Consider the following 27,141-nt stretch of genomic DNA (forward strand, 5'->3'; position numbering starts at 1 on the left):
AGGCAAAGAGAAAGGGAGAAGCAGGCTGCCCGCTGAACAGAGAGCCTGATGTGGGGCTCCATCCCAGGACCCTGAGATCATGACCTGAGCCAAAGGCAGAGGCTTAACCCACTGAGCCACCCAGGCGCCCCCAAGAGGGTCTTTAAATTTTGACAGTTTATTTTTCCGAAACAGATTTGTTCAAATATATATTATAAAGTTCATACTTCATTATACCCCCCTCAGCAAAACAAAAAGTCTAAATATGCTTAATGATTCAGTTTTTGCATAACATAAGAACATTACTTAATGGTGCTTGAATTAACAAAATGAATTGAGCTAATTGATGACACCCCTTCTTAATGATACACTGACTTTCTGAGTCATCTCTTCTACTTCTGTCAGTCTCATTAGCCCAGGGCCACTTGCCTACGGGGTGCCCTCTGGCATTTCTATAGATCAACTAAATGGGCCTGCTTCAATGCTAAGTCAAGGAGAAGCAGATTTTTTGCGGTCTTCTGACTCCTTTCTTTCGTCCACCCTGAAAATCATCAATCTTTACTCAAATTTACTTTGCGGGTCATAAATATATACTGGTGGAATTTTACTACCGAAGGACTCTCTTATATTGAGATAAAAGCTTGATGAAGCATGGGGTTACATGTTCAACACTTTGACTACAAATAAAAATACCAATATATGGACTTTATTTTAAAAATATATTCAAGCATTATTACCTTCAACATCAGCATTGCATAAAGAAATACTGGCAGAACATGCCATGAGATTCGTGGTTAAAAGAAATAAATGTGTGTTATTAAGCTATAAAAAATACATACATTTTGAAAAAATATAATGTCTTGTACTAGAACATTTTAGTCCATGAGTAAAATTGTAAAAATACTTAGACACACATAGTTGTTGAAGATAAGTGTATTAAAAGTAGAGTTTTCCTTGGACTTTCTGAAAAATCAAAGAACAAAGGGGAAAAAATGATCTTTTAGACAGAAGAAAGACCTAAAGGTGAATATTAAATTTTATAGACATCTCTTTCTGAGTTGATTTCACCTCATGTGAACAGTAGTTGTCTGGTAAATGGATGTATATGAACTTTAGAAACCAAACTTTCAAATGGAATTTATTTCAGTTATGCCACAGACTCCTAGAAATGTCACTTTTATTCAAAGAGTTATTTGTTACTTAGAAGTTTAAGTGTTTTGACCAGTGAAAAGTTAACAACAAAACGAAAAAAGCTGAGCATAGCATGATTTAAAGAATGCCAATTTGTAACCCAGGGGATAGGTATTTGCATACTAATTGTAATGTTCCTGCTGTCACATTACCTTCAGCTTGAAGATCAGTCAGAAAAAGAAATTCGGCATCACCTGTGACAGTCAGACAGTGGAACGAAAAATGCCAGTGAAGTGAGTTGCTGTTTAAAGCTATTTTTATCTCGGAAGATGTACAAATGAAACACTTGAGCCTTCATTAGTCTCGATGTTTTGTTTCCTTCATTTATGATAAATATGCTAATTGTTGTCTTTCTTGCTGATTTATTTTTTCCCCCTTCTCTTTTGATTTCTTCTTCTTTTCTAAAATATGTCAACAATTCATGACTTGCTTTTGCAGTTAATTCTTTCATATTTGCAAAGATAAAGGAAGGTTATGCAGGAGAGAAAAAACAGCAAGCTTTTTTTTCTTGTGAAACTTTTCAAAATTATTAAATGTTAGAGTTTGTGACAAAAGCTATATATGATCCTTGCAAAAATTATTCATTATTGCAATATTTATTAAGAAATTTGAAAACAGATATTAAAGGCTGGGTAAGTTAGCAGCTGTCACTTCCTGGAGCACATGGACTCCTTGCTTGAATTTCCCATTCTCCAGCACACTGCTAATTGAGTGTGAACAGCTAAGTTGTTGGATTCCACATTTTTTAATGCAATACAACTGGTTCTAGCTGGCACAATTAGCAAGATAACTGGTAGCTTTCACGCAGTTCCCATCTGGCCTGGCTCTTCTCCGGACACATAATATGGGGACTGCTGGCCTTGAAGGCACTCGCTTAATGAAGGAAACAGAAAGGAAATCAGCCAAAACCCCATGAAACTCTAAGTGGAATTTTGGCTCCAGATACATGGTGAATTTTCATGGCAAATCATACACATATGAAGTTACTCTGATTATGCATCACAATTATACAGGAAATGCACACACACAAATGAGAAGAGTCAGACAAAAACTCTGTTAGAGTTACAACCAAAATTAAAGTAAGAAAGAGAGAAAAAGAAATGATAGAGCGGTGGATTATCCACTTACTTAAGGTAGCATGTATCAAGTAAAATTTAGCCAAGTCAGCCACCTTCTTTTTTTCCCCCAGTTTGAATTCAATAGTTTCTTTCTTAACATGTATATAGTTGCATTTTTTAAAATACAAAACATATTTCTCACTCACATCTAACATGAGAATTGTCCTATTTTCATTTGATATTTCATTTTCATTTGCCAATGAGATTTCAGAATCTATCAGATTTCAGAATCTATCTTCTGAAAACTTTCTACTGAGTACTTGATTACTGCAAGTTAGCTATTATTTACAGGAAATATTATTTGTGTGAAATTCAGTAAACTCTATTACAGAAAAAAGCATTTTTGAAGTATTTATTATCATTATTCTGAAACATGAGCAAAGTATGAGCATATGCATATTGACTCATTCATTCTAGGAAGAATTGTAAGAAGAGTTTAGGTTATAAGGAGACACACCTGTGTTTGAATTCTAACTTCCCATTAGTACATGCAAGATACTGCACCAGTCATTAGCATCTCTGAGGCTCCTTATTCACTGGTGATGTAGGATTAAAACAGACTATCATTTGCAAGATTAAATAAGGTAAAGTATATGACCTGCCTAACACAGTGTGGTATAGACTATGAACATTTAATGCATTGTTGAACATTTTGATGCTAGGAAAAATATTATTTCATTTATTCATATGTAACAATAATTTACTCTCCCACAGAATTATAAATATACAATCAACCCAGAATTTAAAAATTTGAACAGCTACTTAAGAACTTATTCCTTTAAATAGTTGCATCTTGACTAGCTCCAGAAAAGTGAATACTGCATTCCCACCAACGCTCCCATCATATCAGGTCATCAAAATTGAACCTTTCAAGTCAAACTTGAAATTGGTTAGAAAATAGTGAATTGAGAACATCCCAGGATTTATCACACACCAGCAGGGGTATTCCTTCAGAGAGCTGAGGGGCAAATTTTCCTTTCATAATAATGGAACATCTGGGGGGCCTTAAGTAATACTAGAACATCCAAGTATCTCTAATTCTATTCTAATAATCTCCAGCTATAGAAAATAATATTCTAGTATATCTCTCTAATTCAAAACATTGACATTTTTCTTTTGTTCTGGGTTTTACATCATTTCCCAGATTTTGTTTTCTTCTTTTGTTTTTAAGGTTTTCCTACATTAATGAAACTAACCAAAAAAGCTACCATTCATTTAAATATTTCCATTCCTAAAAGACTCCTTTACATCTGATAAGGTCTTCCCTGAATATTCCTTTTGCTTTTGGTATAAGGAAATTTTGGCTCTCCCTGAATGACATGCTTGCCTTGATGCCTTCCAGAATGGATGTTGTCCATTTCCTCCAATTTCATCTCCCCCAGGGATGAGAGAGAGTTCCATGGTCTGTTGCTCCCCTATGATAATTTCACATCCTGTCTCCTCTTCCCTTCACCCTTTGAAGCTAAAGCAATTCAGTTCTCACGTTCAATAGCCTTAGCATGGTCACCTACCACCATCTTGAAAGCCATTGTTCTGTTTCCATTGAAGGTTTTAATACTTCATTCATTCATTCATTATTTGATTATATATATTCCACAATGTTCTTGGACCAGACATACTGTTCTCGGTAGTGGAAAATAACAATATTTATTTCTATCTTCAGAGATCTTACACAACAAGGAAGTGTATGTTTCATCTCTGAATCCTTTCTGTCTACATTTTTTCTCAGGGGTTTTTATTTTTGTTTTTGTTTTTGTTTGGTTTTCTATGTGCTTTTCCTGGTGGCTGTTCCTCACTCAGAATGGTGGTACTGTGTGGCCAGGCTTGGGCTCAAAACTCCTCAGTGCCCTGTTCATTAACGTATATTTCACTCATACTAAGTGGTTCACAATCTGAATACTCTGTTAACCACCAAATATCAATCTTCAAATAGAGACATTTTTAAACATGTGTATTTTAAGTGACCATATGATAATTTTAGCAGTATTCAGTAGGACTCCTTACAAGACCTAGTATTTGAATCATGAAATATAGCATAAGCTTATTAGCATAACAGGTTTTATAGTGCACAAAAGCTCTTCAATGTAAATTTAAATCTAGGTTTGGGTCCCCTTCTCCATTAATGAAAATAGAAATTGAACAACCTAAATTATTTAAATGTCCATTTGAATGAAAAAAAACACTATTTAAAAATGGTTTCACGGAAAATCTTGGGTGCCAGTCACAGATCTTCCTCTATGTACTGTCTATAAGGACAACTGTTATTATCTGAAAACACAATCACATCTGCAACAGCAGAAGGGAGCACAACCAATCCCAACACAAATAATAAAAACGGCAGCAAATTACAAGAAGTAACACAATATAAAAGTACGGATATTGCTTCACATAGCATATTTAAGATCAGTCACCTTGATATGCAAAGATAGAGTTTTATAAGAATGACTAAATATGACACTGTCTCTATTTTATCATCAATCATTTTAATAAAAACTTTCAATTAGCTCATCCCTTTCCATAATAAGTAAGTCATTTGCACATCACAGCTATATAATCTTAGTTTTTTTTTTTCTTTTTCTTTTTTTTTTTTTTTTTCTGGGTGGCAGATGCCTTCTATGGATGGGAGCTTATCTCATCAGGATCTTAGTTTGTTAAGACGAATAATGCATGATATACTCACATCTCAGAAAGTTTATATCTTAAAACTGATTTACCATTTCTACATCACATCCCCAAAAGTATAACTTCTTCAGAAGACTTAAGTCTATAAATTTTTTGACTGCTTTGGAAAAGATATTACTCTGTCCTGACAGATTGCTAGATTTAAATAAATCATCCCAGAACTGGAGGCATACCAGTCTAAGGAAAAATAAAGCCTGTCTCAAAGTGGGGCAAAGGTTTCTCAGAACACTATAAATAAACACTTTTAAGATCATCACATATTAGAAATCCTTAATTGAAACACTTTAAAAACTTTTTTGAAATACCTAATTATAACATGGATAATTTTATATACTGTGAAAACTTAGAAAATAGTTCATTCATCACTATTGCTATCATGATAAGTTTTCAGGAATAGACCAGAGTAATGTCACATAAATTAACAATCAATATATTTATAGTTGAGAAGAAATTCACTATACTTCATAGAACCATGATCAATCTCTCTCCTGTGCCTTTATTAAGATGTAAGAATTTGCAAATATTAATAACATTGTAAACTAGATTAATAAATAATTGCTGATGTTCAATTATATCCCACTCTATGTTGCTATTGCTGTCCACTGTGGAAAACATTTTACAATTTTTGTTGACCTTTTGCAGTTTGATTAATGGTGCAAAGCTCTTTGAAATTATGTAATTCAACAAAGACATATAACTCAAATATTACTATAGGTTACAGAAGAAAAAGATCACAATGCTATTGTCAAGGGTAGATGTTGTTTCTACAGGTCACAAACAACAGAAACAATGGCGTGGTCTGAAAATATGGACACACTTTTAACCAACCAAGGTAAGATCTGACTAAGTTTAAAAATATAATGATTAGAAGTAAGTCACTAAATTCTGAAAGTTGTAGTCATTATAAAATATGAATTTCATCAATATTTGAAGCATAAGAGTCCCAAAGTCACACAAATCTAAATGGAATATAGGTCCTAAACCTAAATGGCATTAGGTAGGACCTAAAATAAGACATGATTGTAGAAACTCCAAACATTAACACAAAATGAAAATCCCAAATAGGAAGTAAGAAATCTGTCATTTTCTTAGACTCATTATCATTATATATATATATATATATATATATATATATACACACACACACATATACATACATATATGTATATCATTATATATATTATCATTATATATACACATATATATAATGAAAATCAAATTACCTTATTGAGCCAATATTAAATAATATAAATACATATCCACACAGGTACATATTAATACATTTAAATATGTTTTTTTCACTAAAAATTAGAATTGCAGTTGAAATAAATATTTAAAAACTGTTTTTAGCCTGAGACATGAACATATATAGAGAGACTATTCTTGTTACAAGCTGAAAGAAACATACAAACTATTAAAAAGTTGAAAATTTAGGGGCACCTGGGTGGCTCAGTGGGTTAAAGCCTCTGCCTTCAGCTTGGGTGATGATCCCAGGGTCCTGGGATCTAGCCCCTCATCGGGCTCTCTGCTCCAAGGGGAGCCTGCTTCCTCCTCTCTCTCTGCCTGCCTTTCTGCCTACTTGTGATCTCTGTCTGTCAAATAAATAAATCAAATCTTTAAAAAAAAAAGTTGAAAATTTAAGTAAATCACTTGTTTTTTTTCATGTCTCAGAAGCTAAAAACAGTTTTTAAGTATTTATTTCAACTGAAATTCTAATTTTTAGTGAAAACAAAAACATATTTAAATGTATTAATATGTACATGTGTGGATATGTATTTATATTATTTCATATTGACTCAATAAGGTAAGCTGATTTTCAATAAATAATAAGCCCATAATTTAATTCAAAGTAGTCATTTGGAACTTCTGTTTCTGTTATAGACAATTCTGTTTCGCAGCAGTTTTATCTCAGTTGTATCTCATACAGGAAAAAAATGGCTCTGCAGAGACATTTATTAAAGAATGTTTAATAATATTGTTGATACTAATCAAATGGAATTTCTATTTCAAATTTACAAAGTAAATATCAGAACATTGGAAAACTTTAAAACGTAATAAAGTTGGGTGAATTCTTCATAGTTGTTTATTCACATGCAAAATTAAATTGAATTAGACAAAACTATTTTGTCTTTATAATTCTTAAATGATTAATTCCTAAAGCATAGACATAAAATAATCCACATCACTCCTAAAATTCAACTAAGGACATATACTAAGACATCAAAGATACGGAATTGCATTTTTGTAAGTTTTGAAAGGCATGTTTTCTTTTTTACTTAAGTGTATAACCAGTGGGACAGATCAGGTTTACTAGAAGCCTGCAGGTGGTAGGGGAGTAGGGGAGCTCTAGGGGACAGCGCCACAGAACAGAGGCATGGAAGATGTTGAGCTGAAGACAAACGGTCTCATCTGCATACCTCCTGAGCTTTTCTATTTCATGCCCACGTAAAGTAGAAGAGTCATAGTTTCATTTGAGTAGATGTTTGGTTTTTGCTTTTTACAATACCAGAAAAATAGCTTGGAAATTTTTTGAACAGCTAAATAACTCACCAAATTATGTTTCTCGTCAACTTGGGGGTACGTCCTCTAGGTACTGTGCATCAGCTCTCATGTAAGTTTCAACACCTAGGGCTTAATCCATTTGTCAGCCCCTGTTAAGCCTAACCAGTAGCCATTCCATTCTGTAGAGAGTGCCCTCAGGGAATATCATTTTAATTGCATGTAACATAGTATTCCAAAGTCCCATGACATCTTTTGATCATTCATATTGTATATAGAGAATAGAAGTGTAGTTCAATAAAATAGTGTGTCCAAGACAGAGATAACTTGCTCATTTTAGCTGTTGATTCTATTTCATTGTGTCCCAAACTGAGTGATGGGAGAGGGAAAGAAGCCAATAGTTATTATCTCCAAGTAGTCTTTCATTAAAATTGCTGAATGTAAGAAAATAATAAGTTTCTTGATCTCTAATTTCCCATCTCTCAGGGATACATTTAGATAATCCTCATTGGGAGGAGGCTTCATACGCTTTAATGACACACATATAAAATACTGTCAGACAGGAATCTACAACATTCTTTCAATACCATTAAAGTGTACTTTATTCTCTCTATCAAATAGGCTTCAGCATAAATTCTGTTTTGAACCCTCAAATTCATCATTGTTCAGACAAAACTCATGGAAATTTTAAGTGAATGTTATTAAGAGGATTTTTATAACCTAAATTTGTGTCACAGAAACTTCTTGGATGTATTTTTAAATGCAATAAACGTGTAGTTAATTGAATTTTTTATAGTGCTCACATATTAACGACATCCACACTCTCCAATATTTCTACTGAGAATTTTAATTGGTTCCTGATGACCTTTGGTAATGACTTGTTATTTTAACTCTATTTCGAATAATAAAAAAAAATTATTAAATCTATTTTTAATTTCCCAGTGTTTTTAGATGCTTTTATCTGGCTCCCTGAAGCCTTTTCTATTTTCTCTCACTAAAAATCACTTTGCTTCCCACCTGCAACAACCTGCAAATAGCTGACTTTGGCCCCTTTTCCATAAACTTTCTCTTAACATTTTCTTTTCCACTGTTTATTCTCCCTTTCCCCTGACTCTCCACAAGCTTATTCACCCCTACTTTGGAACAAGAAGGATCAGAACTCTGAGTTTGCAGTCAGGGAAGAGGTGCTGTGAGCAAATGCAAAGGGGCACTCATGGCAGATGGAAGAGAGTCACCAATGCTTTGGAAGGCAAATCCTTCCCAAGGCAAAAGCGCTGATGTGTATTTTCCTCCCCAGAGAGGTCCACAGTCTGATTTATAAACAGATACTCACCTCCAGCAGGTGCAATCTGTGAGACCAAATGATATGAACTAAAGGAACTACCTTAGTCCATTCAATTGTGGAAATGTAATAGTGACCTTCCTAACCTGCTACCTAAGTAGAGGCACAATCCTTTTTAAAAAATATATATATTTATTACATGCAACAGTCAATATTGATGCTACCAATCCCCTCAAAATTACACTATTTTAAAAATTCCTGATGTTAAGCTTAAATTTTCATTAGTCAAACGAAGATTCATATATTTTTCTCACTCTTAATTCTCCCCAATACTTTTTGTGTTATAAAAATAATTAGATAACCAAATTTTTTTGTTCCATTTCTGTTGGTTGGATTTTCTTTTTTATTTAAATTCAATTAGCCAAACCTACTCATCCCTAACTGATTTAGCAAGAACTACCTTCCTCAGTGAGCTCTAGATATTTTTTTTAAGATTTTATTTATTTTTTTGACAGACAGAGATCACAAGGAGACAGAGAGGCAGGCAGAGAGAGAGAGAGAGAGGAGAAGCAAGCTCCCCGCTGAGCAGAGAGTCTGATGTGGGGCTCAATTCCATGACCCTGGATCATGACCTGAGCTGAAGGCAGAGGCCTTAACCCACTGAGCCACCCAGGCGTCACAGCTCTAGATATTCTAAAGAAGAATATTTCAGGGCACATTTTGATGAGGAAGGTAAAGAAAGAAACAATCTTAATCTCAGATAGGAATAATACCCATGTAAATTTGGCTAAAAGTCAAATAATGGGGAGAAATGGGACCTAAGGGAATCACAGGCTGCAAGTGGTACCTGTCGTTATTAAATTTAAAGGAAATTACATATACTAATTAAGGCAAAGTAAACAAGCCTGCAGATAAGTGGTCTAAAGTTTCTGGAGAAATGCATGCTGAGAATACCTGGGAGCAGGAGAAAAACACAAAGCACAGGCTAAGTTAGAGCAGGTACTATGAGGGAGAATGGGAGACAACAGTGGTTTACTTAAGGCAACATTGGAGAAAAGCTCATTCACTTGCTTTATTGACTTAAAATTGCGTATCACCACATAGGGGGGAGAAATAGTCACACCAGGTATTTTGTTGGTTACTTTCTTGGTCTAGAGATTTGAATTTGCTGATGTATTCACTCAAGATTGACAAATGTCAGTCCTTCCGTCTTTGCTTTGAGCCCAAACGCACATAGTCTAACTCTTGAGCATCAAATTGTTTCCTCACCAACTCATAGCAGCAAAGATATTCTTACTCTGAAGTTAACATAGCATCATTACTTGGTTTGGGCTTCGTTCATTGGGTGTAGAAAGCTAAGTCCATGGATTTCCCATGAAGTTACCACCATCAAGACTTTCCTCTAGACACAACTCCTTGATGTTTTAAGATCTAGAAAGAAAAAGTACAGGTTTTCTTTGTTAATGGAGCTAACTGGAGAAATAGAGACAAGAATATTTTATATTTTCGGGGCACCCGGGTGGCTCAGTGGGCTAAGCCTCTGCCTTCAGCTCAGATCATGATATATGGGTCCTGGGATCAAGCCCAGCCTCTGGCTCTCTGCTCAGCAGGGAGCCTGCTTCCCCCACCCCTCTACCTGCCTCTGTGCCTACTTGTGATCTCTCTGTCAAATAAATAAATAAAATCTTTAAAAAAATATTTAAAAAAAGAATATTTTATATTTATGATTACTGATCCAAAATAAGGTCTCTAAACTTAAAAACAAAAACATACAACTACATAGAAAGGGATGATAAATATTTGCCACTGAACACTCCGTAAATGCTCATATTATACAATGTATTCCTGTTGATTATGTATACTGCACTGCCTGATATACAAAAGTTTTTCTTTTATATTTTATAGCTGGTTTGGATGCTTTTCGAACATTTCTAAAATCAGAGTTTAGTGAAGAAAATGTTGAGTTCTGGCTTGCCTGTGAAGACTTCAAAAAAACAGAAAGTGCAGAAAAAATTGCTTCTAAAGCCAAGATGATCTATTCTGAATTCATTGAAGCTGATGCCCCTAAAGAGGTGAGGAAAATACTCCAGGATAGTGACTATTCACCTGCTACCAAATCTGCTCCCAATTATAAGACTTAATCCATCTAAAGGGAAATAAATTGTCACTATGTATTCAAGTAGAAATGTCTGTAAACTCCAATAGAAGTGCCTTTAAGATGATCCTATCTTTTACTGATTCAGCAAGTATTTTTCAACACCTACTATGTGCCAGATATGACCAATATTTTTGTTTCCTTAGCACAACATGCAGACTCCTGAAAAATTGTGTCCATTATCTCAGGTTAAATCACTCTAAAGTTTACCCTATAGAAATGTTACTTCAATGTGTTCTTGTATTTCAAGTTCACTTCTGTTTTCCCTTTTATAAATCATGGTGGTCAACATGGAACAGAATTCTAGAATAGAATAATTTATATAAAAATTAAGAATAATATGTGAGGGAAAATAGGACTGTTAATGAACAGCATGAATTCTTCATTTTTAATATTTTGGATGTCCACATAATGGCAGGTAATATCTTAACTTTCCAAAAGAAGCGTTTGCTTCCCTTTATTTCTTTGATAGTAAAAATTAGCCAAAGGTATGAAGCAATGTTTCAGGATCCACTTGGGCTGCTTTAAGATAAGGAAAGTAGAAAGAGTCTTAGAGAGAAACCTGGAATGACTGGTAATAACTCCCCCCAAAAAAGTGTTCAATGTATGTAACACCTCATTTATATTTGATTTCATTTCCAGAACTAAAACCATGATCATTCCCATATACCCTTTAATATTTAAAGTTTAAGCGATTTATAATTTAATGATTTCAGTTCCTCACTGAATATATCATATAAGAAAGGAATTTTAATGCATAAGTACTAAACAGAAAGCCACATGAATTACTAGTACCAAACATAAACTACTAGTACAAGTCATCTTTCCTACAGAGGCAAAAACACCAATTTCCTCCTAGGGGATAGTTATCATATTTTCTGACCCCAAATTAGGATTCATGATGTAAGAAGGGTTATTACACAGAAACAAAGAAAAGAATAGGTGAAATGAAAACACTTTCAGAAAATCTAGGACATAAAGTGGCTGTATCAGTAGTTCAAGTTTTAATTGGACATTAATTATTATGGCATACATTGGCTAGTACAACTTTACAGACATATGAGCTACTAAAGCATAGCTTTAAATTCACGAGGCGGGGGCGGGTGAAGAGTGAAGAATTTTAACTGCTGTGAAGCTATTTCAACATTCATTTCCCCGTCACCATCTAAGAATCAATAAATAATTCTGGAAAATTGGAAATATAGTATATGAGATTTGTCAAGTTGATTAATGTGTCATTCCCTAAAAGGGTTTGAAATCAGCTCTAAAGATATCCTATTTATTGTGATATTGATTTGAAAGCCAGATTTTTTTCTTCTCTATGAATTCAGCTAATTAACAGTGATTGTTTTAGAATAATATTCTCAAACATTTTGCATGAAAAGTCTTCTAAAAAGAAATGTCGTCTTTTAATTATAGCTGAATTAATCTTACAATATATAATAAGTTATCAATTTTGACAAAATAGTTTTGTTTATCTTTCTAATCTCTTCTTCTAAAATAAATTTATGTGGTAATAACTTAAATAAATAGCATAGTTATTATTTTAGCATATAAAAGTTTTATGGCTTTTTATACTTTGTCCATCTAATTAATTTGACTAAATAAAATATAATTAAATTTATGGCTGCTTTTCAAGTAATAATTATATTTTCTCCTTGAAGTATCTAAAAATGTTATTATCGAATATGACAAAATTTACTGAAAACAAAGAACTATGTAGATGTACATTTGAAATAGTCATTATCTTTCCTATTATTTGCCATTAGTTGTTTCCAGTTCAGCAGATTACTAAATTTCATCTTCCCAAATTATTAACGGGCATTTGCCTCTTATATTATGTCAGTCTCTGTCCATCAGCTGTATGTTAAATACAATACAACTGTGGGTATGTTGACTCATTAAACTGATTTTTTGAGTGCCTGTCCCCACAATGAAGTCACAAAGCAGGAGAGACTGACGTGTAATAAAACCAGTCAAATACACAATAAACAATATAATAATAAAGTCACATTTGAAGTTCATTATTAGCACACTGGAAAATTGATTAAATCTGGAGAGTTAAGGGATGCATTTTCTGGGTGACTCACACATGAAAAGAAAAGAGTAATATCAAGACGTAAATGAAGAAAGAATATTTCAGACCGAGGGCACAGTGAAATCACATGGAAGTACAAAGCTCCCTAGTGTTTCCTGAAAGTTACAAACATTTTGATATGGCTAATGAAAAGTGGGGGAATGAGGTTGGATGGGCAGTAGTAAAGATAAAGAAAGGGTGGGAAGTATTTTAGATTTATCTAGTAGGCAAACTTATGAAGACAAGTTCATATATTTGATATGGAAGCTGGAAAGCATGATTTTCACAAGTAAAAAAATTAATTCAAGAATGACATTTATATGAGAATAGTCTCCATTTTTCCATATTTGATTATAGTTGTATAAGGGACTCATAAAGAATCAAAACTGGGGCGCCTGGGTGGCTCAGTCATTAAGTGTCTGCCTTCAGCTCAGGTCATGATCCCAGGGTCCTGGGATCGAGCCCTGCATGGAACTCTCTGCTCAGTGGGAAGCCTACATCTCCCTCTCCCACTCCCCACTGCTTGTGTTCCCTCTCCCACTCCCCCTGTTTGTGTTACCTCTCTCGGTGTCTCTCTCTCTGTCAAATAAATAAATAAAATCTTTTAAAAAAATTTAAACTCCTTTAAAAAATCAAAATTACAACTGATTTTCTTGGTAGAAAATCCTACAGTAAAGAAGAATGACAAAATCATGCTATGTAGATGTCTATTAACTCCTGTTTATTTTCTCTTCAATTTCTTGTGTCTCTATTTCCTCATCTATGAAATTGCTAGCATAACTTAATTTCCAATTGATGCAATTAGACAATTTATAATTAGATTATAATAAATTTACTAAACAACCCCTGTCTATAAATTGACATTACTAATGGTTCTCCATTTCCTGTTCTAACAGGCAAAGACAGCACACTGAACAAAACAACAAAAATTGAAATTTTAGGTCTTGATGAGAAATGATAATAATCGTAACTAGACTTTATGCTCTCTCCCTTACAGCATTACCTTTTCTCTAGTTTCTATACTAAGAGTGTGATATAGCGGGAGACTGGAAGTTTAGAGATACCTAGACCTAAATTAAAATCCTGTAATCTTGTGGTAAGCTGTTCTATCTCTCTAAGCCTCAGTTTCCCATCTACTAATTCACCTATAAATCAAGCACATAACAACCACACAGGACACATGAGAATGATGAGTAAGATCAGATGTCTATGGTTTATATCATGCAAAACAGCTCTTAGGCAATTGTAATCCCTTTCTTTTTTTTAAACAAGTCACTATTAGAGCTATAGTTTCAACCTGAAAACAGCCTTTATAAAAACATGTTAGCAAATCACGAGTCTGAGATAAAAAGAGCTACTCGTTGAATGGACTATACCTAGACAATTTCAGAAGAAAATACTGAGGAAAAAAAAATATAAGTATAGCCAGACATTTTAACTAAGTGATTTAAAAATGAGAAAATTATTAGGCAAGCAATATTTTCAATTTTTTTAATTTTAAAAAAGATGTTACTTACTTATCCGAGGAAGAGAGACAGAGCACCGGTAGGGGGCGTGGGAGGAAAAGGGAGAAGCAGGCTCCCTGCTGAGTAAGGAGCCTGATGTAGATCCTGGGATCATGACCTGAGTGAGCCCAAGGCAGACCCTTAACTGACTGAGCCACCCGGGCATCCCGACAAGCAATTATTTTTTAAAGTGCCTTTGCTTTGTACACCATAAGAACTTGTAAGTGTAAAAGAAATTCTTAAACTTTTATGTATTCATCCTTCAATTTGGACCACTCATTCCATAATATTTGGAAATTTTAAGAAAATAATTGTACTTGGTTTCAAGAGGCTGGAACTCTTCAAAATATTTCAAATAATATTTTCATATTACTAAAAACACTGACAGATTTTAAATATTCGTGTTATATTTATCTCATTTATGTATATTATATTTGTGTCATCCTTTTTATTGAAAAGGAAATTACTGAGGATGGAAAATATGTGATTAGAGAGAATGTTTATGCTTATGTTGATTTTCATTTTGAGATAGTAGAAAATGTTCCAAATCAGACAACAGTGTAATATTTAAAATTATATAAATTCAACTGCATATTATCACTAATCCAGGAAAAAATACATTGGCAGTTTTTTAAGTCAAAGAATATTAGTATGAAATATTTAATTCTTAAATGTATGTATTAAATGGGACGCCTGGGTGGCTGAGTCAATTAAGCACCTGCTTTCCTCTCAGGTCATGATCCCAGGGTCCTGGGATAGAGCCCGGCATTGCTGCTATTGGGCTCCTGCTCAGCAGAAAGTCTGCTTCTCCCTCTCCTTGTACCTCTCCCTATAGTCTGTGTGTGCGCTCTCTCTCTCTATCTCAAATAAATAAACAAAATTTTCTAAAAAAAAAAAAAATAAATAAAAATGTATTTATTAAATGTGAAGACACCACAACTCATAAAACAAAGAAGAAACTCCAGTCACAGGGGAGAAGGTATCTTAATGGGTGTGTGCAGGAGACTTCTGATAATATCTATGCCTGGTTTTTTGCTTTTATTTTTAAGTCAGTATAATGTTATTTATTGACATTTTATTTCACATCAGCAAATACTTATTCTGTGTCTACTGTTCATCCCTTTATAAGACGAAGTATCTCCGTGGAAGGGCAGCTCAGTTTGGGCAGGAGAACAGATTAAAAAAAAACACTGAAGTATAATGCAATATGTTGTGTGAACTAGGCAGCTTGATAAGGAAATGCAAGAAAATAAAATAGGTTGAAACTACGGTTTGGCTCAAAAGAAACTTTGAAGCGAGTTGGGTTAAAAAAATGAAATTTATGGAACTAGGAAAAAATAGCAAAGCAACAAATGATTAAGTGAAAAAAAAAAAAAAAGTTACAGAGGGAACTCTTTGCATTAGACCTAGAAGGATATAGATTGAATAGTAGTGAGACAAGATACTGCGATAAGGTCTTTATTATAAATAAGGTTAGCTTTAAACAGAATCTCAAAGAAAGGAAATAGATATATGAATTATTGGTAGAGAGAGGCCCATGAAAATAGGCATTTGGAAGCATGTCTTGATACTACTGTCATGCCAACTTTGTATTCTCCATCTTAGATTCAAATGTTTTCTTTGCATTTTTAATGCCACTTCCACCAACATGTTGATGTTTTTGTCCGGCCCCACAAGTTGCTGCTTATCAACAGTGTCCCGCAACTCTAGGATCATCTCCAGATATAATGAGTTTGCTTCTTTATTAATTTCCTAATTTTTTGTACACTGATCATGAAGTGTCTAGTATATGCCAGGAACCCTACTGGAGCAGATAAGAAAAAAGACAGAGGGGCACCTGGGTGGCTCATAAGGCCTCTGCCTTCGGCTCAGGTCATGATTTCAGGGTCCTGGGATCAAGCCCCGCATCGGGCTCTCTGCTGGGCAGGGAGACTGCTTCCCTTCTTCCTTCTCTGCCTGCCTTTCTGCCTACTTGTGATCTCTGTCTGTCAAATGAATAAATAAAATCTTTAAAAAAAAAAAAGAAAAGAAAAGAAAAGAAAAAAGACAGAGTCCCTGAATAGGTAAAGCTAACCATTTTGGGGGTAGGACTCCAGTTAAAAAACAATTACAATAATCTCTCATGAGAGTTGTGGTAGGGAACACAGGTGATATGTAGAAAGAACAGGAAAATCAATTTCTAGGGGGATGAGAAAATGTATCTCAAAAGAAGTGATCCATGAGCTTTGACCAGAAATGGGAATACAGAGGGAATTAGACATAATGGGAGAGAAGGATAGGAAAGAAAGATAAAGAGGAAGTCAAAGCACCAGCCAGTGCCTAGAAGGCTAGAACAGTTGTGAAGGAAGCCTAGCACAGTCTGTGTCAGAGGGCAGACTGAAGGAACGCCACCTCCTGGATCCCAATAATTTCCTCTTCCTTATTTATTTCATCTTAAAAGGCCTCTGAAAATGTAAGAGAGAGAAAGAGGAGAAAAAGGAGGAGATCAAGAAGGACGAGAAGGAGAAGGGGTAGGAGGAAGGGAGGTAAAGGAAGGAAACAGAGCTGAAGAAACTATAAGTGACATCTCTATATGATGCTTTCATGTGGACTATCGTATCTGATCATCATGGGCACTATCTTAGGGAGGTATTACAATCACCCACATTGCACACGTGAAAATGATCTGAGCCCTAGAGAGAAACTAATGAGTCCTGCAGTCATAAAGATAAAACAGATCATGAGAGGAGAGGTCTACAGCCCATGCTCTTAGGTTTCAAATTCCTTTCTCTAGATCTACTGTTTATTTTATTTTATTTTTTTAAAATTTTATTTATTTATTTGATAGACAGAGATCACAAGTAGGCAGAGAGGCAGGCAGATAGAGAGAGGGGGAAGCAGGCTCCCTGCTGAGCAGAGAGTCGGATGTGGGGCTCGATCCCAGGACCCTGGGATCATGACCTGAGCTGAAGGCAGAGGCTTTAACCCACTGAGCCACCCAGGCGCCCCATAGATCTACTGTTTATTTTAAATGTTTGTAATAAAGCTGGGAACCTTGATGTTTATGCTAAAGGCAAAAGCATAAAATTATCTTGGCACATAGACTCGATCTTCTTTTCTATCAAAAGCTTTATTTCTCTTCTCATATTCTCTTTAATTTGTATAAAACTTCTTAAACCACCAAGTTTAGATTCATTACAACATTAAGAGGCAAAATGGTTGCAGGAGTACTTCTTCTAAATAATTTTCAGTGTCATTTTGGCCCTCTGAAAAACTGGTTGCTGCGTTTTAACTTGAAAAGAAAACACTCAGATATTTTTCCAATTTCCTTGTGTCTCTGTGCTATTGAAATTAATCTTGGGTTAGCATGTTTGGGTTGGTGAATGATACGAGTCAATTGGATTCCCTCTCAGCTATTCCAGATAACTTTTGCTTACGTACATCTATTTTTAGCAATCATATGCATTATCGATATACATTATGTACATCTATTTTTATCAATTTATGTGATTGTATGTTATAATTTCTTCTGCTTCCTTTGCCCGATTTGAGACATTAATGCTACTGCCCAACACGTGTCTCTGATTTCTGTCTCTAAAACCAATAACAAAAGGATAAAGTCCTGTGCAGGGGTAGATTCCTTCCAGGTGTTACAAACTTTGCCATTCTCAACTTTAATAGCCACTCTTGAGAATATATTTCAGGATATTCATTTTCCTTTAATAATGTCAAAAATGAAGTAATACAAGAGGTGTTTGTGGTGATTAAATAGAACTGTGTAACCAAAAACATGATTATAGGCGGCTTTAATTTGAATAGTAATCTTCAAGCTCTGTTGTGAATGAGGTCTAAGATGCTGCCCGCTCTGTTTTAGTAAGGTGCTTTCCATATGCAGGAGCACACTCTGTGCTTAACGACAGTCTCCTGCTCCACTCGACTTTCTAGATGAGGGAAAGACTGTCTAATTTGAATGTGAGAACACAATTGAAATTTTTCATTCAAATTATGTAAAAATAGAGAAAGCGGAGTGGAGGGTCATGGGAAAGCCAGCTGGTACCCTTTAAAATGTATTCTTCCTGATAAAATAATTTGTTGAAAACCAAAAGGATTTAAAACTGCTGGTGTAGTAAGGAGGAATTTGGCTGCCATATCTCAGAGTTAACAAAATCCCATGAGTATTAAAATATTCTGGGTCTTTAGAATAAAACTGTTTTTAAACAACTGCCCCAAACATCATTCGCAAGGTAGTCATTTTAATGCAGTGGATTGCTTTCATTGTCACCTATGTCAAGGCCTTTTCAAAATTGGCAGAATTTAAAAGCCTCTAATGGTTGTGATGACATCTCTGCTGTCAGAGATTCAGTAAGAATCACAATTCTTTTCTAAGACTGACAGTGTAGTGGGCTCAGATATCTAAGATAATTCATAATCTTTTGAAAAAATAAGCAAAAGAAATATTATATTTCTCAGAGTCCTTGAAACTGACTCTGTATCCATACAAACAAAATGCAAGTAGCTATCATATTAGTAAATAATGTGACTGTTTATTTCATTAACTGATACACTGTTTAGCCCGGGCTCTTTTTTCTTTTTAAGATTTGATTTATTTATTTGACAGACAGAGATCACAAGTAGGCAGAGAGGCAGGCAGAGAGGCAGGCAGAGAGAGAGAGGGAAGCAGGCTCCCCGCTTAGCAGAGAGCCCGATGTGGGGCTCCATCCCAGGACCCTGGGATCATGACCTGAGCTGAAGGCAGAGGCTTTAACCCATTGAGCCACCCAGGGTTCTTGACCTAAGGATTTGACCCTCTCAGCATAGTCGGAGCTTCCCCCTAGCTCCCAAGCAGTTCAGGAATGCCTCAATATCCTACAGCTGCAGAGGCTCCATCTTTAGAAGGTCACTGCCTGATGGGACCCTACCTTTGGTCTACTCCAAGCTCAGCATCTCCTGCCTTACTTTTTGAGATAGAAATTTATCCATGTATCTTCTGGTAGAACTCAACCAAAAATCACAGCTGAGATTTAAACAAAGTAGAAGATGCAGCTCACAGACATGCCCCCAGCAGTGATTCTTTTTTTTTTTTTTTTAAGGATTTTATTTATTTATTTGACAGACGGAGATCGCAAGTAGGCAGAGAGGCAGGCAGACAGAGAGGAGGAAGCAGGCTCCCTGCTGAGCAGAGAGCTGATGCGGGGCTGGATCCCAGGACCCCGGGATCATGAACTGAGCCAAAGACAGAGGCTGAGCCACCCAGGCGCCCCCAGAAGTTCTTTTAAATCTATCATCTATCTATCTATCTCTGTAGTTTAGACCTAATATTTTCACTATTTTCCCAGTTTACTGAAATTTCAAGGGATTTGAGAAGAAACAAGACACTTCCTATAACTTAATTCTCATACTCACTTATATTGACTTCTCAGGGGGCATTTAACAAAATTGATCACTCTCTCTTAATTGAAATACTATCTTCAGATGATTTCTAGTACTCGATTTCCTCCTTCCTTACTGACTGTATTTAGCAATTTCTTTTACTGTTCTGACTCATAACCCAACAGACACTATAATGAGTGTCTTCATTTTCTGCTCACATTCATTTTCCCAATAATTTGCCTGGTCCCATATTTTTAAATATATTTTTATTTTATTTCTATATTTGCGAGAGAAAGCACGCATGAGTGGAGCGGGGTAGGGGGAGAAGCAGGCTCCCTGCAGAGCAGGGGATCATGACCTGAGCCACACCCAGTCATTATACCACAGGGCAACCAGTGATACGGTTTTTTTCAAACATGTTCCTTTACTGAAATTTCTTCCCCTTGGTCTCAGGTTAAGTAAAAATTCCTTAACAGAACTACAAGGTCCCACATAATCTGGTCACTTCATTCCTTTCCAGGCTCTTACTTTTCCTTTTCTCAAAGTCCACTGGGTTCCTTTTGGTTTACCTGCCCATGTGCAAGTTCCTTCCTTAATCTATCTCTTCATGATAATAATTCAAAGATCTGCTTACTATCGCATTTCCTTCAGAAAGCATATTTTTTCCTTCGGATTATGTGCGGAAGGGAAAGACATTGTAAGACTAGAAATTACAGAATTTGGGAAAGAGATTCCATTATAAAAGGCTAAACAAGAGAAGTAAGAGTGAGAATGAAAAGAGCCATTGTGGAATAACAAAATAAAAGGGAAATGAGGGAAAAAATAGAGAGAGAGATCAGAGAAATAAGAGGTGACAGAGATGATTCCTACATTTCAAGCTTGAAGAACTTTGGAGAAAAATAATGACATTTATACAAACATGTGGGTGTGATGTTTTGTCACTGACATTAAGCTGAATTGCCAAGACACAGCCTCATAAGACTACTAATTATCTCCTGGGATTAGTATATCTGCTCATCACTCAGCTATCATAGCTGAGCTGATGTTGGCAGTTCCTTGGTAGGAGAACAGACAAGTCAGAGAAATGAGAGAGACAAGTCAGAAGTACAAGCTTCATCTGTTTTAATAAATAATATTAATTATATGTTGGAATAGTTCCCTTTAAAATTTAAACATGATTTTTTAACAAATAAAGAAACATTTTTTCACTTTATTTATGCAGTCTGTATTTATGGAGTCCTTACATGGCACAAGGCATAGAGAAGGATGCACAAAATGTAAATATGATCTAAGTAACACAAAGTCCTTTGACGGGTCCAAAAGGAAACAATCCACAAGTGAATTTCACAGGGTAGATATTACTTGAATGTAGGCTCATGGGCATAAAAGACTGTGAAAGACTTGGTGAAGAGGAGTGACTTTGAGGTAGAGTAGGATGGTATGAAAAAAATGTTCATAGGTGGGAAAACACAAGGAATTTGAGGGGGAGTGTCTAGCTTGGTAAAAATACAGGGCACACATAAAGGAGAAAAAAAAAAGTGAAGGCAGGACTCCATGGTAAAAGCCATGAATGCCAAAATCAAGGCTTTGAACGTTTTAAATAGGAAATGTGGAGTTATTGGAGGTGTTCAGTTCTAATTAAAATAATAAGAAGAAGCCAACACAGGCACCAGGCACACACCAGCCCTGCTGTCAGTGAAAACTCCACCAATGAGTGAATGCTTCAGTGAGATAAATTGCTATATTTACTATTACGGGGGGTACCAAGTTAAGCAAATTGCAGATGATGCCTTTTAGTAATTAATGGTATAGCTAAAGGAGGAAACCAGCAACATTTATCCTCATATCTCCACAACCTAAGATAGGATTTATGAACGACTACGCCAGATATTTAAAAAATTCTGCAAGGGCTTGACAACAACCACCATTCACTGATCCCTACTATGAGGCAGGTAGTATACTAGGTTAATAACAAGTCATCATGCCACTTCCCTCCTCAAAACTGTTCAGTTGTCTTCTTATTATTTCTACTAGAAAAATAAGAGCTCCTTATACTGCACTTAAGCCCTACAAGACCTGTAGGCAAATCTCATTACAGGAACTTTCTTTCTCACACCCTCTACCCCATCCGTCCAGACATGTGGCTTTTCAGAACATAACAAATTGTTTCTCGCATCAGAGACTTTGCATTTGTTATTTTTTTCTGCTAGAAATGTTTTTTTGGTTTTTTCCCCCACACTCTTAGAGGACTGGCTTCTTCTCATCCTTCAAGTTTATTTCTAAAATAATGCTATTTATTTAGTTGTTGGTTATCATTTCCCAAGTATAGAAAGCATGTGGTACATAATAGATAATCATAAATATTTGTGGAATCAATAATTGTAAGGATGTTTTTATTTTAATTCTAATAAAAAAAACTCAGTCAGGAACTACCCAGCTTAATGATGAGGAAGCATTGCTCAGAAATATTAAAAACTCGACCCAGGTCACCAGGGTACTAAGTGTTAGAGCACAGATTAGAAAATTATCTCAAAGTCTTTCCACTACCCTCCACCATCTCCCTATATAAAGAAGGAGATATTGATTCCAGATTTGAGGCCTTCGGAGAGTCGCAGCATTTGGCCTGGAATTTCCATGGCTTTTCATGGAGGATGATCAGAGAAATAAAGGTGCAGATGCGGGATTGCTGAACAGCTGAAATCCCTCAAGAAGGAAGACATCTGTGAACAAATAGTGACCTCTTTCTGGTTCTTTCCAAATTAAAAGTTTTTTCTTCTTCTCTTCTTTCTGGAATAATAATATTAAAATATTTTGATATCACTTATCTCATTTAGTCCTTGAAACACTTTAAGATAAATGCTATTACTCTTCCCTATTATACAGTGGAAATCAAAGATTAAAAGAAATTATAGAATGTCCTTCACTCATATGAATAGCAAGTAAGTAGCTAGGAAAGGTTTGATTATAGGTCTGTCTGACTCTTTTAACCTCAATTCAATGAGCACAAATTGTCATTTATAGTCTTTCTTTCACCGGACCCTTAAATTATGGAATTTTTAAAATCTCCCCATTTTGCCAAGAGACATTTTAATTCTAGTAAACAAATATTTATTGATTGCCTATTATGTGGCAGATACTCTGCTAAATGCCAGAAAATAGAAGGATGAATAAGATGGAGGGAGCACCTGCCTTTCTTAAGTTTTTAATTCTAAGATTCAAATCTCTTTTGCACTTCATGAATATTTTTTATTTAAATTAGACACCCTGGATGTGAAATTTTCTGCTTCGCAGAGTATATCCTGGAATACATGTAGAGTTGAACAAGCATCTTCTGAAGGTTTGGGGCATTTTACCAATTTGCAGATGAATGGTGTGTTCCAATGTAATGGATCTCTCTTAGACCTTGCGAAAGATACTCATGTATAGTAGTTGTTTGGGGACAAGGATACACACACACACACACACACACACACACCTGCACACACATATACAGGTATACTTTGTGGAAGGCATGGGAATCATTGAAGAGGGGGATGTTATTTGGTTTATTTTGGCAAACAAAAAGAAATACAAATTAAAAATACAAAAAAAGAATGTTCTGTGGAAAATAGAAATAAAAATATAGAAATACAAAAAAGAATGTTGTGTGGAAAACAAGGGGAAATATAGAGAATGGAAATGTGTTGGTAGTAGCCAACCTGCTAAATCCTAGTTATTATTCTGCCTATGGAAAATATATTATTGGTATTGGGGTTAAAGTACTAGAAAAAAAGGATTTATGGGAAAATATATTTAAAATCATGAAATATCTTGTTTGATTTTTCGCCTTTGTTATTGTTTTATAATCTCAAAATAAGGCTTTACCTCTGTTCTCTGTCAATGCCAACCCTCTCAAACTAGGAAAAATAATTATTTTTTAAAGACATTATTTATTTATTTGAGAGAGAGAGGTTGCACAAGAGAGAGAAATAGAGAAAGTGAGAACCAGCAAGGGGAGAGGCAGAGGGAGAGGAAGAGGCAATCTCCCTTCTGAGCAAGGAGTCCGATGCGGGACTTGATCTAAGGACTTGATCATGACCTGAGTCGAAGGCAGACACTTAACCAAATGAGCCACCCAGGTTAGTTTTTAGCCTCTGGTTGGTCTCTTTGCAACCAATGTGCCTTAGTTTGCTATTGGCTGCTTCCCCAAATGACCACCTTTTTACTGTCCTCCCATTAAAAATAAGAAAAGATGACCCAAAAAAAGAGAAATAATTATACTAAACATGCATTCTGCATTCCAGGAAAAAAAAATATGACTTTTTCTGCTGTTTTGCATCAGATTAACTTTGTGTTTAGAAAAACAACTCAAATAATATGTGCATCTACCAACTGTATAAACCATGTATTCCTTGACTAAACTAATATAATGATATGCAAACTTATTTCCACAGATCAACATTGACTTCAGTACCAGGGACCTCATCTCAAAGAATATTGCAGAACCAACTCTCAAATGTTTTGATGAGGCTCAGAAGTTAATCTATAGTCTTATGGCCAAGGATTCTTTTCCTCGATTTCTAAAGTCAGAGATTTATAAGAAACTGGTAAATAGCAAACAGGTTGGAAATCATAAGAAATGGCTCCCTTTTTTGTAAAGAAGGTAAATAATAAACTAATAATCTGGTTACAATTTGGAGAAAAACAAGTGAAAAGAGAAATCAATTTTTAATCACCATACTCAAGGCTAAAATTTTTTTTAAGGTTTAGAAAACATTTTTTTTTACTCCAGCAGAATATATATATATATATATATATATATATATATATATATATAGCAAGCTTTAGGTTTTAAGTCTTTTGTTTAGAATTTTTCATTCTATGAGGTACTTAGAAATACTGGGAGAGTACAAGGGAGTTAATAGAGATGTAATACACTCTTAAATCGTAAGTGGATATTCTCATGACATTATGAATTCAAGAACTATATATCTTCACGTTGCTGAGTGGGAGCCTGTTTAGCACCATATACATGATTTTAAATGCCATTTACATTATTCAAAACCTTACTTCTATAAAACAATAAATTCTGCACCAAAACACAATCCTCCCTTTAGTGTATTCAGCTATGTCCTTTTAATCAGGATCTGCCACATAATAATATGGTGATTATCTAAATTGCCATGACCCTCAGATTAATTAAAAAGAAAATTACAAGAATGTGTGTGTGTGTATGGAACACTGTGGATCAAAGTTTGTCAAAATACATCGCCTGGTTCAATTCAATGGCATTCAATTCTAGGTATATGTGTAGAAAGAGCTCTGAGGGTGCAGAGGACTGATTCTCTTTCCTTTTGCAAGAGTAAAAGGAAAGAGAAGGAATGAAATGGATAAATGGATGGATAAGTCCTTACATAATGAACTGCGTAATCGTAATTGTCCCACAAAATAAAAAATTATTGCATTATCTACTTGAATTGGGGAGTTAAGTATCTGTTCACTCATTCAGTACTGGAACTTGTTTATGAAACCCAAAGAAATTTTCAAAATGCATTTTTGAGATGTTCTTGAAATTGTTTCTTTCTATGTATAAGTATGAATAGTTCAATGTCAATATGAGAAGCTAAAAGACTCACAGATCATCTATGTTTCCATTTTATTTGTAAACATTTATTTATTTTTGTTAGTATCTCTGATTTGGGGATTATTTCAATATTTAAAAATAGAGGACAAATACCATGGCTTACTTTGTGTTTCCACAAACTGTTCATTTGATAGACAAAATTTTGTCTCCCCTTTGTCATGAAAAATAAACACTTAAGCCCATGCAAATGGAATATTTCCTGTATATTTGCAAATTCTTTAAAGGAAAGCTTCACACAAACTGATTGTGAAGTATTCAGTGCCACATTAAAGGGACACTTGTGAGAAATCGCTACATACTTCTCACCATTTACTCTGAAGTTTCCAACCTTAAGCTAGTCTCTCTTTCAATATGAAATTTAAAAATTATTCCTGGGGGGGGGAAAAAGATGATTCCCAGAGATGAAAAAGAATGAAAAAGACTTTACAAGTTAGAAGGAGACTTAGAAATTAAAATCACATCCGTCCTTTTAGACACACAACACAGGAGCTCTTTCCTCCAGTCTCACAGCTGGTAAGCATCAGAGCACCTTCTTCCAAGGTGCCACCCTGCCTCTTCCCAAAGCAGCCATGGTGACTCCTTTCCAGCTAGAATTGCATTGACTCCTGGCCAAGCTCAGTTCCTGCTGATCTCAAGTACCCGGGCACTGCTCTTTTCACTGAGTACTCAAATTGTTTTTTTACACTCCGTGTGCAGCTTTCTTCTTGTTATCCCAGAGTAAGAAAAGGCTTAATGCCTTTCTCTCAGGTTTTCCCTAACAATGCAGAGGAAGCCGCAAGTCAAATTTACCCTACCTAGAAGTAGGAGATGGTTGATAATGAGTAAAAATACGGTAGGTGTCAAAACACCTTGCTGAAAAATTGGAAGCGGAATGACCTCTAATTAAATAGCTGTGCTTTCCTCCCACTTCCCTGACTCCTTCCCCATCCCCAGCTATAATTGTAGGTTTTCTGATTTAATAGGACAGAAGAAGGAACAATGGCAAATTTTCAGAATTTTAAAAATATCAGGTTTTTGGAATACTTGGTAGTAAGGATTTTCAGTAAAATATCAGATACATAACTTCCACATGTGGCTCTGTTTATGTCTCTTTCACTCCATATGCGGTTTGATTTTATCAGTTATCGCTGATGAGTGATCTTATCAATGGGATTTTTAAATAAAAGAGATTAGCTTGCAAAAAAATGAGTAACAACATTAACATCTCTGGTAAAATATTTAAATATTCAATGATTATATAATGGCATTTTCTAAAACTATGTCATTGGCTTTAAGAAATGAACTGCTTATCTTAAAAGCTAAGCTAAGCAGTAGAATGATAACAGAATTACAAGATATTGACATAGATATAATCTTCAAATTATGAGTTTTCTCAAGCACGATGTTTTCCATTTTTCTAACAGTTCCTACAGAATATATTTTAAAGCAATTTATGTTTGACCTTCATTAGGTCAGACTAAACAAATTAAGTTATATATTCCTTAAAAAATCTTAGCTTTTTAAACAATCCAATGTGGAACTAGGATTCATGAATTTATTCAAAACCCTTTTGAATTTACTTGACTATCAAATAACAATAATTCATTAATAATGATTATTTATTCCTGTAAGTCTATGTAAATGTGGTTTCTTAATATTTGCCAAGAAAGGCTCTATTTTGGCCTCAAAATCAACAGTCTTG

General features: G+C 35.0%; 1 protein-coding gene across 1 annotated transcript; it reads left to right on the forward strand.

Moving 5' to 3' along the window:
- Positions 1–5,732: 5,732 nt before the first annotated feature.
- Positions 5,733–24,474, forward strand: RGS21 (regulator of G protein signaling 21; the record flags this gene model as incomplete). The annotated part of the gene is made up of 3 exons (XM_080823979.1): positions 5,733–5,802; positions 10,657–10,823; positions 24,271–24,474. The coding sequence occupies exons 1-3, from the start codon at positions 5,760–5,762 to the stop codon at positions 24,472–24,474; spliced, it is 414 nt and encodes a 137-aa protein (XP_080680105.1). The 5' UTR covers positions 5,733–5,759.
- Positions 24,475–27,141: the final 2,667 nt, after the last annotated feature.

The sequence above is a fragment of the Martes martes genome (assembly GCF_963455335.1).
Source record: "Martes martes genome assembly, chromosome: 15".
Classification (NCBI taxonomy): domain Eukaryota; kingdom Metazoa; phylum Chordata; class Mammalia; order Carnivora; family Mustelidae; genus Martes; species Martes martes.